Genomic DNA, 17784 nt, shown 5'->3' with positions numbered 1-17784 from the left:
GCTAATGAAAGAGCAAGCTGTCTTGGTCAAAATTCAGCATCGCTCTGAGATGAGCACCTCTTCTATAACCGTGTGACAATCCCCAATGGGTAAGTCTAACAAGAGAGATGATACATCTTGACTTCAGCTTATAATTTGGGAGCAGATGGACGTTGGGTTACCTCTAATTATTATAGCCTACCCGTCGCTAATTTATAGAATCCTAGACTTAGCTGAGCTAAGAGTTCCTAAAGAAGAAAGATAACTAGCAGCAGAAAGGAAGAGGGACTCGGCTGAAAGAGCCCGGAGAGCCCCCTGACCCAGATAGAGCAACACTCCCTTCCCCAGTGTCCCTGACAAATGCCTCTCCAGCCTCCACTTCCTGAACTCTCCTTCCAGCCTTCCTCTTCCACATAGCAGCCATTCTGGTGTTGGATTGCCCTGTGGGTTTGGAAAATGTTTGACCCAAATCCTGTAGCTTCCACCTGTTGGTTCTAGACTTGTCCCGATGAAGTTCGATGAACACTTTGTATTAGCTTTTCCCTGTGGCTGCCCTCCACATACTTGTAGCCAGGTCTTCCCCATGCCCAGTTATACTGCAGATCCTTAACCTGAGCTTCGTTTGAAATGATTTCAACTTGTATCATCATCCTGGAGTCTTTCTCCTTGATCCATTCTAGTTTGTCACCATCGTTCTTAAAACATAATGCCCAGAAGAGACCACAGTTCTCAAGGTCTGCCAAATACAGCAAGGATGACATTTCTGTTCATGTGACTGATATTGAGTTGACTTCCTGAGGAACCACTTCACACCATTGATGTGTATTGAATTTAAGGTCATTTGAAACTCCCAGATCTTTTCATTTCAGTATCTGCTTCCAAGCTCAGGCTCATATATCAGAGATTGACTTCCACTGCCATTGAGAAAAAGCCTGGATTTCTTTCCTCAGGATCTAACTGGACTCTGCACTGAGCAAATAAATTACATATTCATATTCCCTAGGTTGTTTATGGAAACAAATATGGAATATATTTTAATTGACGTGATTTAAATTTGTGTGTGTGTGTGTGTGTGTGTGTGTGAGGAAGATTGTCAGTGAGCTACCATCTATGCCAATCTTCCTCTTATTTTATGTGGGATGCTGCCACAGCATGGCTTGACGAGTGGTACTAGGTCCATGCCTGGGATCTGAACCTGCAAACCCTGGGCCGTCAAAGCAGAGCACATAAACGTAACCACTATGTCACCAGGCTGGCCCCTGATGTGACTTAAATTTTATATTGAAAATTGGCAAACCCCTTTAATGCAAGCTGACCTGCAAGAGGATCTTGGTAGAGACCATTTTTATATCCCCAGAAATTGAGTCAGGACAAAGGGTGAAGACAATAAAAATTATTATAAGGAGGTTTGAACTACGACTCTGCAATTATATTATTAAGAGAGTATATTTGTTACTTTTTGCTTAAGCCAAAATTTGATAGCTTAAAACAATCTTTTATTTAGCTCATGATTCTCTGGGTTGGCTGGGCAGTTCCTCCAGGCTGAGCTGGCTCTGCTTATCTCTGTTGGCCTCATCATTGATGTTGTGGTGGCTCAGCTGGCAGTGGTTGGCGGACTGTTGACCTGAGTGCCTCCACATGGCTTCTCATCCTCCAGCAGGCTGGCTTGGGCTCACTTGTATGGTGGTCTCAGAGTTCCAAGTGCAACAAGAGAGCAAGCTTTAATGAGGAAGACTTTCAAGCCTCAGCTTGTGTCATGCTTGTTAATATCCTGTTGATCAAAACAAGTCAAATGGCCAACCCAGATTCAAGATCATGGAGAAATAAACTTTGCCTTTTGTGGAAAGATCTGCAGCATCAGATTTCAAGCCTGTGAGTACAGAGAAGGGAAGAATTTGGTCATTTTGACAGTCTACCACTGGGAGGTTGTAGAATCTCTTTCAATGGAGATTTTAAGAAAAAAAAAATTATACTATTATTTTTCTGACTATTTTCAATGTTAATTTGCTTAAGGGTAAAACAAATGAGAAGATTTTTGTTTCCAACAGTTACCAGTATAGGGATTAGTTACCCTAAATAGCCTTCTCATTTGAAAAATATAAAATCTCTATGAATTTCTTTTACAACTCTTTTAACATGCATTACTGTACTGACATGAAAGGAAGGAATCTGCAGAGGTGAAAAACAAAAATAAAAGCAGAAATCCTGGTGTGACTGCCAATGCCATATTTAATCCTGATGGTTTATGCTAAACCTTAAAGACCTTGAGCTTTTACTTTGGTGGCTGTATGGATCATGGAGAACAGGAGGCAAAGCCTAGAGCCTGGTCAAAGTAGGAATCTAGTAGGAGACCTCTGAATAAAGCTGAGATGTCCACCTACAAAAATCTTACTCTCATTGTGTAGATGGATAGATGGCTCTGGAGAAGGAGACAGCACTGACTCTTGCCTCTACCAACTTTGGCACTGGGTAGAAGAGAATAAAACTTGTACCGATATGTCTATCCATAATCCACCCTTTCCGTGGATTCACATTCTGTATGTTTGGTGTAAATTTCTAAAAAGTGAAATAGAGAATTTAAAAGAAAGTGGTCCCACACTGGGCAGATAGCAGAAGTGAATGATAATCCTCTTTGGAGGAACTCAGCTTTACTGCAGACCTCAAAGAATTCTCACAGATAACATTACTGGCAAAAGTGGTGACTCACAGTCAAAACACACAAATCGTAATGGAAGGAGAGCCCGCAGAAACAATGAAGAAGAGAATCAGAACCTCAAAGCCTTCATCTATTGCAACTTTCTGACATTATGTCATAACTATGTTTAATACATTTAAACAAGTAAGAGAAGCCAGGGGGAAAAAATGAGCAAGAAACAACAAATTATAAGGAATAGGACAGAAGATTTGAAAAAGAAAGAAATAAAACTTCTAGAAATAAAAATACCTAATTTTTGAAATTAAAAACTCAGTATATGGATTAAGTAGCAGATAGATGTTGCTGAAAAGAGAATTAATAAACTGTAAGATTTAGCCAAGAAAGAGGTATATAGATTTAGCCCAGAAATATGAGAAGGTGGTAAAAATAAAAGAGAAACTGATACATGGAGAATATAGTGAGAAAATTTGACATATATCCAATCTAAGGTTTGACCTAGCTCTATAGATATATAACAGAGAACATGAGTAAGAGGACAATATTTGAAGAGATAACAGCTGTGAATTTTCTAAAACTGTTGAAAAACACGAATCCTTGGATCCAAGAAACCTAATAAATCCCAGCAGAAAAATATAAAAGAAATCCACCTCCACATATCAGAGTGAATCTGCAGATCACCAAAGACAAAAAGACAATCTTAAAAGTAGCCAGAGAGAAGACAGATCATTTGCATATGAGTGGTAAACAGACTGGCAGCTGGTGTTTCAGTAGCAACAGGGCAACCAGAAAGCAGTGGAATGATACTTTTAATGTACTGAAAGACATAACCTAAAGTTAGGATTATGTATTCTGCAAACCACCTTTTAAGAACAAAGGCAAACCCACAGCTCACATCGTACTTAATGATGAAAGACTCCTGCTTCCTGTAACATCAAGAATAAGGAAAGAGTGTCTGCTCTTAACATTTCTGTTCAACGTTGTCTTTCAGGCTCATACTGGGTCAGTTAGGCAAGAAAATGAAATAAAAAGCATCTAGATTGAAAAAGAAGAAGTGAGACTATCTCTGTTTGCACATGACATGATCTTGTGTATAGCAAATCCTGAAGAAGGCACTAAAAAACTATTAGAATTAACACTGATAAATAAGTTTATCAGTGTTTTAGAGTGCAAAATCTATACACCAAAATCAATCGTATTTCTATACACTTGCAATGAACAATCGGAAAATAAAATTGAGAAAACAGTTCCATTTACAATGGCATCAAAAATAAAATACATAGGAATACATTTAACAAACGTGTAAAATCTATACTCTGAAAACTACAAAATATTAAAGAAGATCTAAATAAATGGAAAGACATCCCTTATTCATGGGTCAGAAGTCTTAATATTGTTAAGATGGCAATATTCTTCAGACTGATCTACAGATTTAGTGCTGTCTCAGTCAGGCTGCTGTAACACAATACTGTAGATTGAATGGCTTAAACAACAGAAATTTATTTTCTCACAATTCAGAGGCTAGAAGTCCAAGATCAAGGTGTGAGCATGGTCACGTTCCTGTGAAAGCTCCCTTTCTGGCTTGCAGACAGCCACTTTCTCATGTGTCCTCACATGTTAGAGAGAGAAACAGCGAGCTCGATGGCGTCTCTTCTAGTAAGAGCACTAAGCCCATGATGAGCTTAGTGGGCCCACATAGGGCCCCATATCCAAATACAATCACATGAGGGGTTAAGGCTTCAACATATGAATTTGGGGGAGGACACAATTCAGTTCATAGCAAATGTATGAGAATCCTGGCTGGCTTCTTTGCAGAAATTGACAAGCTGATTCTGAAATTCATATGGAATAACAAGGGGTATAGAATAGCAAAGCAACTCTGAAAAGAAGAGCGAAGTTGGAGGACTTACTACAAGCTCCACTAAACAAGACCGTGTGGGACTAGCCCAAGGATAGACAGATCAACAGAATAGAATCGAGAGTGCGAAAATCAACCCTTCCATTTATGGTCAGTGGATTTTCAACAAGGCGACCAAGACAATTCAATAGGGAAAGAGTAGTCTTCAACAAATGGTGCTGGGAAAATTGAACATACGTACGCAAAGAAATGAGGTTGGTCTCCTTGCTCACACCATACACAAAAATTAACTCAAAATAAGTCAAAAACCTAAATGTAAGAGCTAAAACTATAAAACTCTTAGCAGAAAATAGAGGAGTAAATCTTTGTGACCTTGAGTTAGGCAAAGCTTTCTTGGATATAACACCAAAAGCATAAACAACAAAGGAAAAATAGATAAATTGGACATCGTCAGCTTTTGTGCTACAAAATATGCCATGAAGAATGTGAAAAGTCAACCCACGAAAGGGGAGATAAAATTTGCAAATCATATATCTGATAAAGGACTTGTATCTAGACTATGTAAAGAATTCTTGCAACTTAATAAAAAGGCAAATAACCCAATTTCAAAATGCACAAATAAATCTAAATAGACATTTCTCCCAAGAAGTTATACAAATGTCCAATAAACACATGAAAAAATTCTCAACATCATTATCCATCAAAGAAATGCAAATGAAACCACAATGAGATGCACTTCACACCGCCAGGATGGCTATGATGAGAAAGACAGATAATACAGGTGTTGGTGGGAATGCAGAAAAATTAGAACTCTCGTACATTGTTGCTGACAGGAATGTAAAATGGTATAGCTGCTTTGGGTCACCATATGACCCAACAGGTCCAAATTTCACTCCTAGATGTATGCGCAAGAGAAATGAAAACATACCTCCACAGAAAAACTTGTACACAAATGTTCATGGCAGTATTATTCATAAGAGTAAAGAAGTGGAAATATTTCAAATATCCATCAGCCCATGAATGGATAAATAAAATGTGGTATATCCATAGAGTGAAATATTATTTATCAATAGAAAGGAATGAAATATCGATACATGCTCCACGTGGATGAACTTTGAAAACACAAATGGCCCGTAAATGTATAATAAGATTCTCAATTTTATTAATAATCAGGGAAATTGAATTTAAAATCACAATAAGATATCACTACACATCCACTATGTTGACTAAATGCAAGAAGTTAGGTATTCCCACATACTGGTGAGGATGTGGATCTGTGGGAACTGCTGGTGGGAAGGGAAATAGTGAGGCATCACCTCACACATACAAGAATTTCCAAAGCAGCATTTCCATAAAAGAGAAAGAATGCAAGCAGCTCAAATGTCCTTCTACCGTGGAATAGATTGATTGTGATGTTGTCAGACGACGGAATACAGGACAGCAGTGAAAATGAATGAAGTGCAGGGACATGCGTGGACGTGGAAGGATCTCAGAAACATCATACTGAAAGAATGAGGCACAGAAGAATAAATGCAATATGATTCCATTAATATAAAGTTCAAAAACAGGCAAAACTAAACAATATATTGTTTGTAGATACTTCATAGGTGGTTAGACTGTAAAGGAAAACAAGGGAGTGATAAACACACAAGTTGGGATGATGTGGGATGTAGGGGAGAGAGAACAGGATTCTAAGGTGCTGATAATGATCCGTTTCATTAACTCGGTAGGGGGTACCTGGGTGTGTATTTTATTATTATTCTTTAAGCTGTATGTACAGTCATGCACCACATAACAACATTTCAGTCAGTGATGGACTGCATTTACGATGGTGGGCCCTTAAGACTAGTACCATGCAGCCTAGGCATGCAGTAGGCTAGACCATCTCGGTTTGTGTGAGTATACTCTGATGTTCGCTCAAGAACAAAATCGCCTAAGGACGCATTTCTCAGAATGTATCCCCATCAGTAAGCAAGGCATGACTCTGTATATTTTATACATTTTCTGTATGCATAATGTATTTCACAATTTAAGTATTTGAAATAGTGAACTAGATCACCCTCAGGGGCCTTTCTAACTCTTTGATTTTGAAATTTCCTAAAACTCAATCTCATTTGAAAAGTTGAAAATCAGCAGAATTTTATTATATATATATATATATATATCCTGGACTCTCAGATCTGGATGTGTCCTCTGTTACCCTCATTTTAAAGATGAGGCAACTAAGCTCCAGAGATGTGAGGCAACTTTTCCAAAGTCACATAGTACCTGAGTACTAGAATAGAAACACGGACAAAGGTCCAGTGACCCGCGAAACAGTACATTTTCCACTGAAACGTGCTAGGGCTGTGTGCAGGGCCTCCTCCTAGGCATTATATGCCTTTTTTGAAGAAGAAGAAGAGTGGCCCTGAGCTAACATCTGTTGCCAATCTTCCTCTTTTTGTGTGAGGAAGATTATTGCTGGGCTAACATCTGTGGCCATCTTCCTCTATTTGGTATGTGGGACACCACCTCAGCATGGCTTACTGAGTGGTGTGTCGGTCGGCGCCTGGGATCCGAACCCACAAAGCCCAGGCCACCAAAGCAGAGCACACGAACTTAACCGCTACAGCACCAAGCTGGCCCAGCTTTTCTTCAATTAACAGACTTTATTTTTTTGATTCACAGAATAACAGCTATCCCGGGTGTATTAATTCCACATCAGTTCTGTACTGCAGACACTCTCCATGGCCTTTCCAGTTACTTGAATGTTGGGCTCTGCTCAGCCTCAGATACGTCTGTCATGCTGCTCCAGCTTGCCTTCCATCCCCTTGTTCTCCACTGGATTTCCAGAAGCCCCTAAGATTCTTATCACCCTTTACATCCTTTCTACCAAAAACTTCCTCCTTCAGCTCCTTGGGGGAAAGGGAGGAACTGACTGTTCCAAGTTTTCTTCTGGCCTCCTGGTTTTCTCCACTGGGAGAGGTGGCTCTGGGGGTGGAGTTGGCCCTAGAAACAAAGGAGAGAAAAGAAGGGAAAAAACAGGAGCTGCTTCCAATGAGGTCGTAGGCCATGACCTAACTAATTCCACAGCCATGAAGTCAATTGATCTGCCACCTGCACGCCCAGAACAGCATGTCCTCTGAACTTGCCTGCCCTCCAGACCAGGCATTGTTTGATGTGGTGAATTTTCAGGAAGCCTGGTGGAAGATGAACCCTTCCCCACCAACCACCACCACCACCACCACCACCACCTCCTCCACTGACACCCTGCCCCTCTGCAGGGGTGGTCTGCAGGCCCTCCAGCTCTCCCTCACACTGAGTTTTAAATGTTTAGGCACGTGGTAAGCCTGGAAGGCAGCTCTCCTCCTAGACTCACAGGATGTCAGTGTCGGAAGAAAAGCTCAGGTCATTTCTTGTCCAGCTTCTTCATTTTGTGTGTAAGGGAACAGAGGTCCTAGACAAGAAAGGGCCAAGTTCATTGTCACCCAGAGAGTTTGTGGCAGTTGACGAGACCAGAGCCAAGGTGATCTGACTCCAAGAACACCCACTGTGCTGCACCATTCTGCTCTTAATGCTATGACATCTGGGGCTGCCCTCCTCCTCAGTCATCTGGGCCCTTTAAGCCTGCCTCTGGCCTGCGAGGTGAAGAAACACTTGCAAAATATTTCTGACCTTCGCCTGCAAGTCCCTCCTATTTCTAACCTGGCAGCTTTTGCAGAACAACTTTCCCTGTTAAAGATAAGGTAGTATTTACTGGGGTGATGTCACCCAGTCTAGGCCAGGTCCTCATACTTACAGGCTTGGAAACTCCATTTCATTGGTTTCCCTGCCACTGATCAAGCCTGAGAGAGCTGACTAGTGCTAACAGAGTCCTCAGGAAACGGATGTATAAAGTCAGGATGCCTGCTTGTTAATGTAAACAAGAGATGAAACTCTCCATTGTACTGGATCATGTTGCCCTGACCAGCCGCTTCGCTCCCAAAGGCAATCTATGTAGAAAATCAAACTATCGGACAGTCATTTGGTGAACGCAGACTCAGGACAAGGGGAGGTAGTCATAGGGTCTGAATGGGCTCTCTGGTGGCCTTCCTTTGATCGCTGACCAGCGTTTCCTGGCTGGCCCATCCTGGCTTGAGCTGGACCAATACACTCAGCAGTTCTGGTGTCCCTGAGAGCCATTTGATCCTCTTGGAAGAAACTTTGCCTCTTTGCTCTGCCTGTCGTGTGTTGATTTCGTAACTTAACTCGCAGAGGGAAATCTCACTTGCCACATTTCTAAGCCCTTTGAGGGAGGGGAGTCCCACATGATTCAGTTGTTCAGACACCTATAATTATACCCACCTGCTCTTCTATTATCTGTCCTACACATCTTCATATTGTCCACAAGGATATCCCAAAAGACTGTATGAAATACCTTATAAAATCTTATTGCCCCTCTATTCAAAAGCTATCAGGACAGTTGATCATTTTTGTAGCTGAGTGATGGGGCGTCATTAGAATCTCTTTACCTTTGTAAATGTCTGAGATTTTCAAAATAATTTTTCTTTAAGTTTTTAAAAACTAGGGGAAAATCCATCCATGGCTTCTCAGTATCACACAAAACCTAAATTTTTTAAGCTAGACTCAGGCCCTCCTCCAACTGTCCTGTCAATATTTTCCTGTATTACCATCTTCCACTCCTTAAAAACACCACACCTACCCTGGCCCCACCTCCACACTTGCAACTTCCTGCCTTTAGATTTTAGCTCATTCTGTTCCTTCAAAGTTCGCCTCAAGTGCCACCTCCTCCAAGAAGCCTCCCATGATTGCTCCCCCACTGATCATGCTCCCTTTTCCTCCCCACTCACAGCGCTTATTGCCTGCACCAGCCCATGGCCTGTCACCCCTGATGTATGTTCTCTACAGTCTTCTCTCTGCATATATCATTCGCTCTTCACAGTTCAGGCATTGTGTTTTATCATTCTTGGCTGGGAACAGACCCACTCATTGTGGCTATGGTGAGGACAGATTATAAACTTCACATATCGTCCATCCTATCACCATCCTAAATTGTCTTCACCTAGCACAGAGTCGCACGTAGAAAGTGCCCAGGAAATTTTTAACTGAATGATTCTTCTATCAAATTCCCGATACCGCCAGCTATGTAGCATTGCGTGAGCCATATGGCCTTAAACTTCTCATCTGGGTGTTGAGAGGATTGTAGGTCAGTGATCTCAGTCAGTCAGTGTGCATCAGAGGCAGCTAGGGAGTGTGTCAAAATGCAGACACCCGGCCTCAACCCCAGGGAGTCTGATGCAGGCCCAGGCATGGGCATCTTAAGAAGCCCGCCAGGTGATTCTGACGTGAGTGGTCTTCTGGCTGTACTTTAAGGAACACTGGCCACAAAGGCCCATGAGGTCCCACGTGTCACCATCCTCTGGCCACTCATGACGACAGGCACCAGCTGTGTCCCCAATGAGAATCTCATGCTTGCAGACCCTCCTGGCCTCAACCTGCCCTTTCTCCCTCCTTGTTTCCCCCAGTGTGTGGCTGTGGCCTGGCCCAGTCAGGCTTCTTCTTCAAGAACCAGGAGTACATTTGCACCCAGGACTACCAGCAACTCTACGGCACGCGCTGCGACAGCTGCCGGGACTTCATCACGGGCGAGGTCATCTCCGCCCTGGGCCGCACCTACCACCCCAAGTGTTTCGTGTGCAGCCTGTGCAGGTGAGCGGGAGGCCAGCGGAGGCCGGGGCCCTCTGCCTGAGCCCCAGGGAGGGAAGAAATGGCCTTTCCCAGGCAGTCTGGGGTTTTCAGGGCTTTATGGTGGACACTTGGGTTTCTAGAAACTCAGGGGTGGGAAGATCTCACAGGCCACTGGTTCTCAAGCCTTGTAGCAACTGAATCCATTTGTCAGATGTGATCTAATGTAAAACACTAGTGTGTCCTGCGATGAAGGCAGAGTGAGGATCTGAGCCCCCACAATCAGCCTCCCATTTCCCGTCAAAAGCCCCAAAGGAACTAGTGAGGCCCCTGGCCTCTCATAACTCAGTTTGGAAACCACTGATCTGGCCCAGGCTCCCACACCGTCAGCCAGATGGTACCACACATGGTACAGGGGCATCTGTTTATAGCCTTCCTCCATGACTCTGGCAAGTGACCTCACTTCTCTAAGCCTCAGCTTCTTCATCAGTAAGATGGGCATCAAAACCATTCCAACCTTGTTGGGTTTTCATGAATGTGAATGAGATACTGTGTGCAAAGAAAGACCTTAGCTCCATGACTGGTGCATAATTGTGTCTGCTTTTATTCTCCCTTTCATTATCATAATGATAATCACCCAGCCTCTCAGGATGTCTGATAGGTGATGGAAACCTCACCCGTTCCCTCTTCCCAACCCCCAGCATCCCAATCACTTAACTCAGCAAGTGCACTTTACAGTCCCACTGTATGCCAAGCACCACATTAAGGAGATGAGAAAAATAAAGAAAACCTCAACCCTGCCCACAAATACGCTATAATTTAATGGACTGTTCTAATTAAGTCATAAGTAAAGCATGATTAGAGTATATATGCATTTTTTTAATTGGGAAAAGAATTATAGATGAATTGTTCTACCTGTAAAATAACCTGTTAGTTACTAGTAAGAGTAACTAACCAATTAGAGTTTCTGATTAAGACTAATGACACAGTGTGTAAGAAAATATAATCTCCCAATGGAATTCATTCATTCATCCATCTCTTAAGACCCAGGCCCTGGGTCCTTGAATCACAGGCCCGCAGGAGGTTGACACAGTAGGGTCTGTATGGTATAAAGTGAAGTTTTTGTCAAGTCTTGTAGAGATGAGCTTCCTCCCCAAGGTCATGCCAAGTCCTTTTACCATGAGTCCATTCCTGGGCTGTGATGAGAACACGGGTCCCCTGACTCTCGCCACAGCTCTCCCTCTGCTGTCCCACGTTGCTAATAAAAGGGCAGTGGAGCTCCTGGAAGGCTGTGTCAAAGCTTCTGCCCAGAGTCCATGTAGCAGGTGTCCCACATGGCATGCGCAAGAGCGGTCCAACGATGAGATTGACAGTGCCGGGGATTCTGTACATGGTTTATATTTAGTTGGGAGGCAGGATATGTAGGAGCTTGAGACCTTGAGCCATGGAGCTCAAACTGCACAAATGCAGAGGAGGAGAGGGAGAGGTTATTTGTGGACCTCTGGATAGTGAAAGGAAGAAATTTTGGTAAGTTTGGGAGTTGAATGAGTTCTTCTTCAAGGAGAAGGAGCAACTCTAGGAGGAGTTGTTAACCTCTTTGTTCTGCAGATGAGAAATGGAAGTTCAATTCAGTGTCATGGTTTACCCAGTGTTGAAATCATGTTAATGGCCCCCGGGGTCCTCCAGTTCCAATCCTGTCCTTAACTGAGTGGTAAACTCAGCCCAGCCCTGTGGACAGCGCTTGAATTTACCTGGGGCTCTAGAAGACAAGCTGTGTGTGTTACCAGAGAGCTTTGAGCACATGTTGTCATGTCACCAGTAGACACAGAATCCCTCCAGAGAGGAGTGTTAAATTTCTCCCTCGTCCCCCTTGCAGGAAGCCTTTCCCCATTGGAGACAAGGTGACCTTCAGCGGGAAGGAATGCGTGTGTCAGACGTGCTCCCAGTCCATGACCAGCAGTAAACCCATCAAGATCCGTGGACCAAGCCGTGAGTCCTCCCCACTGGGCACCTCCCTGTCTGCAGGCGCTGTCACCCCAGGTTCCCCTGTCCCGCCTCCATTAACCGCTCCAGCAGACCTGGAGGGAAGTGGGGGAGGTTCTCATCCTGGAGGATTCCTGAAGCATGACCCAGTTGGCACACAGCCCAGACTCACGAGCTTCCCTAAGCACAAAAGCAGGGAAAACAGGCTGCCCAACTATAAACAGTGATGACCTGTGCCACATATTGGCCACTTGGGTGGGGCCCTTCTGGGATGATCTGGGTTCCAGATCTGACCTTCCCTCTGGATCCACGTTCCCAAGGGCACCCCAACAGAGCCAGTCAGGTGTTTTGCCACCAGTGGTTCTCGATGTTTATAAACTCCACTAAAAATGAATACGCTGATGTGTCTTAATAAAGAGCAAATGTGGGAGCAAACCACAAGGGCTGTGCCAGTGTCTCTTAGAATGTGTTCCAGGGAGCTCTGCATCAGCTTCACGCAGAACTGGTGAAAATACAGATTTCTAGGCCCACTTTGGACTTCTAGGAATGGAATCTAGAAATCTACACTCTTAATAAGCTTCCTGGGTGATTCATTCGCTGTTCCTAAGATTGAAAACCACCATCTAGGGACGAGGGGAACATCTGCCATGCCATAGTAAATGTTGTGTTTTCTCACCAAACCATAGATTTGGGAGAAATCTGAGGATCAAGAGTGTATCTTGGAATAGTCATTCTAATTTGAGTGTCCGTTCCACTCAAGTGTGTCTAGCAGTAAGATGTCTAAATCACTGTTCCCAGACATCTTGTCAGGCTGCTGCCTGCATATGCCCACACACACATGGACCCAGCCCCCTGGGTCTTGGTAAACCATGCTAAGTTCCAGTGTTCTTTCATGTTACATGACACTCTTGCTGGCCTCTTCAGCAGAATCAATGAAAACCCATTAGCCTCCTGTGCTGCGTCACTGTGCGGGTGTGGGGGCTGCTGGCCACAGCACCAGCAGAGTCAGCATGCTGGGGCAGCCTTCGACCAAGGAGGGTGAGCAGGGAACACCCTGAGTCAGCAGGGCTTGGCTCCCAGGGGCTCCATTAGAGACCACCCCGCGTGGTCAGCTGGACAGAAAGACAGGGGGAAGGCACCCTTCCTCATCCTTCCTTCCTTTCAGTTGAATCGGATCTGCTTGTGGAATGTGCAGAGCCCTTGCTTCGGCATCCTTGGTGATGCTCAAGAACAGTTTGCTGCTCTGAGCCCGTTTCCATCTTGAGTTGGCTGACTGCACACACTGCTATCCTTCATAACTCCTTGAAAGCATCATCCAGAATGACAGCAAGGCTGGGATGATAGGATGCAGGACCATGGCCCTGTGGCTGATGCTGCTGAGCTACCCAGAGACCAGTGGGACCAGTTGTGAGGCTGGAAAGACAGGCAAGCTGGGAATCAGGAGCCCGCCAATCTTCTGCATGATGCAAAGCAGTCACGTAGCCTCCCTGAGGCTCAGTTTACCTAGCTTTGTGGAAAGCAAATGTATTAGTATACAGGGAATCAAACTAACATCTGTCGTAATGTGTAATATGCTCTCTAAAGATACAGTGAGGGATGTATTTGGCTTGGGGTTTAATCTAGAAAGCACACCAAGGGAGGACTTGGAATGATTCCTGGATCTGTTGTTATTTCTCTGAGCCTGTGTTGCATGCTACTGCATGCATCAGGGATCTCGGACAGGTAGGAGAGTTCTTCAGCTGGGTGTGGGAGTCTCGCATGTGAGCACGTCCTCGAGGAGAGGCTGTTCAATGTCTCCACCATAATTCTGCAGAAGAGGAGGTAGAGGAAGGTGAGGAAGAATGAGTAAAAATGAGCAAGTGAGCACAGGGGCAGTGCCCGGGGGAGTACCAAGGATTGTTGTTCATCTTGTTACTCATGAAGTAAAGACATCAATCTGCGGATCTGTGATACATATATTTCATAGAAATGTTTTCTCCCCAAACATGGTAACTGTCGGTGCCGCAAAGGCAAGGTAGCTTCCTGCCTAGACAGAATGTTGGAAGGTCTGCTGACTTCCCCAAGGACAGAGGGAACCCAAACCAGATCTGAGAGAGTGCGAAGATGAAGAACATATCACTGAAAAGGAAAAAGAAGGAGGAAAAATTTGGTGTATTTTTTGAGCTACAGGATTGTGAAGTTTCATCCCTGTAGAGTGAATAAAGACATTCTTGAAAAGCAGGAGCAGTATCTACTCAAAAGAGATCAAAAAGAATACTTAGGAACTGTCAAGAGAGAAGAATCGTGTTGCTTGCCATAGGAAGAAGGAATGTTTCCTCACAGACCTCACTGAGAAGAATCAGCAGCACTAGCAACACCAGCATCACCATCATCACCACCATCCCTAACATCACCACCACTGCCATCACCAACACCACTGTCACCACCACCATCACCACCATCACCAACATCACCACCACTACCATCACCAACACCACCGTCACCACCATCATCACCACCATCACTAGCATCACCAACACTACCATCACCAACACCACCGTCACCACCACCATCACCACCATCACTAACATCACTACCACTACCATCACCAACACCACCATCACCACCATCACTACTATCACAAACATCACCACCACCACCACCATCACCACCTCTATCATCACCACAACCACCACCATCACTATTGCACCACCATCACCAACACCACCACGTCACCACTGTTAACACTGATTGACTCTTACTATTGCCAGGCACTGCACAGACGTCGCTAGAAGAGTCAGCAGCAGTAGCAGCACCACCAGCACCACCAATACCACCACTATCACCACTGTTAACATTGGCCCTTACTACTGTCAGGCACTACACTGTTTTTTATACATAATATCTCATTTAATCATTACAACTCTATGAGAGGGATAAGAGTAATTGTTTTATAGATGAGAAACTAAGACTCAAAGAGCATAAATGACTTCCCCAAGGTCATACAGATAATAAATAATAGCAATGGGATGTGAGCCCAGGCAGTCTGCTTTGGAGCCTATTCCCTTAATGCCCTATGCCAGAGACGTGACGTGCTAATCAGGAAGGGTCGTGTCTTCCTGGATTAGTTGCCTAAAGCAAAGTGGGGAGCTTGCTGTAACTCACAAAACCCACTCCTTTTTGCTAATCTAAGTGGAAGGAATGACGCAGTCAAGAAAACTAAAAATTGCTGTCTGGGGTCTTTAAAGACCTCAGGACACTGAGAGATTTGGGAGGAACAGGTGGTGGCGTCATACTTTCTGCCAGCTGAATGTTGTAATTTTGGAATAGAGGAACATATGAGGAATGGAGTGGACAGCTGGCTCTGCAGAAGCCAACCTGGGATAGAATGTGGTTTTCCTGACCCAGCTTATTACACCAGACCCATGGGCTCCAGGATGGAGTGCCGGAGTCCACCAATGGCCAGGAGTGAAAGTTGGAGGAAGAAGGAGAAACAGGTCCTGATGAATACTGAAGCCAGTACAGTTGAGGACCAGCAGTGTAACACGAAAAGAAAAACCACAGGGAGAGGGAATCCCAGAATTCCCAGGACGAATCAGCAGGCCTTCCCTACATCAGGAATATTGCTTCTGGCTTCAAGTCAGAGATTGGATAATGCACAGAATATAGGTTAAAAACATGAGAATGCGAAATAATAAAGACAGCAACCACTTACTGGGCACATACATGCTAAACACTGTGCTAAGCCCACGCAGGCCTGACTTCAACTCCTCTTCACACCAGTGTTCTAAGGAAGATATCTAGATGAGGAAGCTGGGCCTTAGCATTCATGTGACTAGTACGCTGGGGAGCTGGAATTCTCCTCTTAGCCAGCCTCCCACCAGCTCACTCTAACCTTTCAGCCCAACCTCTAACCACTACACTGTGCTGGCTCCTAAATTTTAACTCAAGGAGCTAAGTTCCTCTCAGATGTGTCACTGTAACTTAGAGAGACGGGACTCATTGCTAGAATGTGGCCACGAAAGGATATAGCTATTCAAATAAGTTTTGTTGAAATAGGGAATTGTTCTGTTGGCCAATGACATGTCTATCTCCATGGAATCCATGAGTGAATTTAACCAGTGGATGACCATACCAAGCAAGGCAAAGTGAAATGTGAGGAAGGAAGGAGAAGAGAGAAACTATAGTTGCCTTTAAATATTTGAAGGAACTGTCACGTGGGGAAAGAGGTAGATTATTCTTGGTTGAATAAAATAGGAGTGACAAGGAGTCGGGTCTTGGCTCCATATGAAGACGGCAGTCATGACAATCTCACCAATCCAAAGGAAAGTGGACTTCCTCAAGAGCGGGGAGCTGCCCACCCCGGAGGCGACTGAGCAAAGGTGGTGCCACCTGTCAAGAATGCTGTAGACTCCTGCGTTGCATGGGATGTTTGACCAAATGTTCTGTGAACTCTGAGCCCCTCTGGGTTTAACACCGTCAGGCGGGCTCACAGAGACACCAGTTCAGTATTTGTGGCCTAGAAAGCTAGACCAGATGCCTGGGCCCTTGGGTTCTTCTATACTGAGCATGGGAAAATCGCTTAAGATGCCTGTCTATAAAAGAGGAGGGGGTGCCTGACCTCTCTGAATGATTATGTTCTGAAACCTGTGATTATTATCATGGGGGGCAGGGGAGGAGGGAGACTTATCCCAGGAGAAAAGAAAGAAAAAGAAGTAAATCCCAAAACCAATCTCCCAGCCCCCGTTTGACGGCCTGGGGCTTGAAGCATTTTGCAGTCGGAGACCTTACTGCCCCAAGCCCGAGCTAAGGGATGTTAGAGAGGCGCTAAGCGGCCAAGAGCTGGGTATTGTGGGAGCTGCCTCATACCAACACTTCATCAGGGCCCAGACCCTCCACACAGCCTGCTGGGCACACCCCCTTCCTGGACACCCGGACACATCATCTTCTCTCCCAGAACTGGCTCCCAGCTGGCTGTGAGGGCTTCCAGCCAGCCTCTCCCAACTTGAAATGCAGTTTCTTTTCTCCCCACTGCTCTAGAGTGAGAGTTTGTCTTGCAACGCCAACAGGGAGGTTTGTCCTCTGGTCACCTTTGCCCCACGGCCCTTTCCTCCTCAAGAGTGGGTCATCCGGTCGGCTAGGCCCAAATTCCCAGCGTCTTCCAAGTACCTTGGACATGGGCTGCATTTCCTTCCCCTCCCCAGACATTGATTGAGTAACAGCAGATGCTGGGCCCCCCACATTCTTTTGGCCCCAGTGCCCATTCCAGGGTGATGGAGATGGAGAGTGAGGCCACGTTTCTGCTTTGGAACAGTCTTGTCAGACTCTTTAATCCTTGCTACTTGGGGAGGCAAAGGTTGGCATATAAGCACGTTGGGGAGGGGTGAGATGGTAAATCCTATCCTTTGCCTGGGTACTATAAGGTCTGCTCGTTCATACTTGTTCAGCAAATATGCTTTGAGTTCCTACTATGTGCCAAGCATGGTGCTGGGCAAAAGAATAGATTTAAGCACAAAACACACAAAACAAAGACACTTGCTCTTGCCGTTGAGCATATAGCCTAAGGCTGAGAAAAAATAGATAGTGAGTTTGTCCCTTGGAGCAGTGCTTCTCAAACTTTGCTGCCCAGGGACTCTTGCTAAAATTCAGGAGGTCGGGATGGGGCCTG

At 44.8% G+C, this 17784-nt stretch overlaps 1 protein-coding gene across 8 annotated transcripts in view; it reads left to right on the top strand.

Annotated features, from left to right (window-relative positions):
- The window catches only part of ABLIM3 (actin binding LIM protein family member 3), a 109761-nt gene that overhangs the window by 39389 nt on the left and 52588 nt on the right, over positions 1 to 17784 (top strand). For all 8 annotated transcript variants that reach the window (XM_070517216.1, XM_070517220.1, XM_070517219.1 and 5 more), the window contains 2 exons: positions 9995 to 10178; positions 12031 to 12143. In XM_070517216.1, the coding sequence (XP_070373317.1) occupies positions 9995 to 10178; positions 12031 to 12143 (297 nt within the window). The remainder of the gene's footprint in view (positions 1 to 9994; positions 10179 to 12030; positions 12144 to 17784) is intronic.

This window comes from Equus asinus, chromosome 9 (assembly GCF_041296235.1).
Source record: "Equus asinus isolate D_3611 breed Donkey chromosome 9, EquAss-T2T_v2, whole genome shotgun sequence".
NCBI lineage: Eukaryota > Metazoa > Chordata > Mammalia > Perissodactyla > Equidae > Equus > Equus asinus.
The sequence above is the reverse complement of the archived record's forward strand: the minus strand, read 5'-3'. Positions and strand labels throughout refer to the sequence as shown.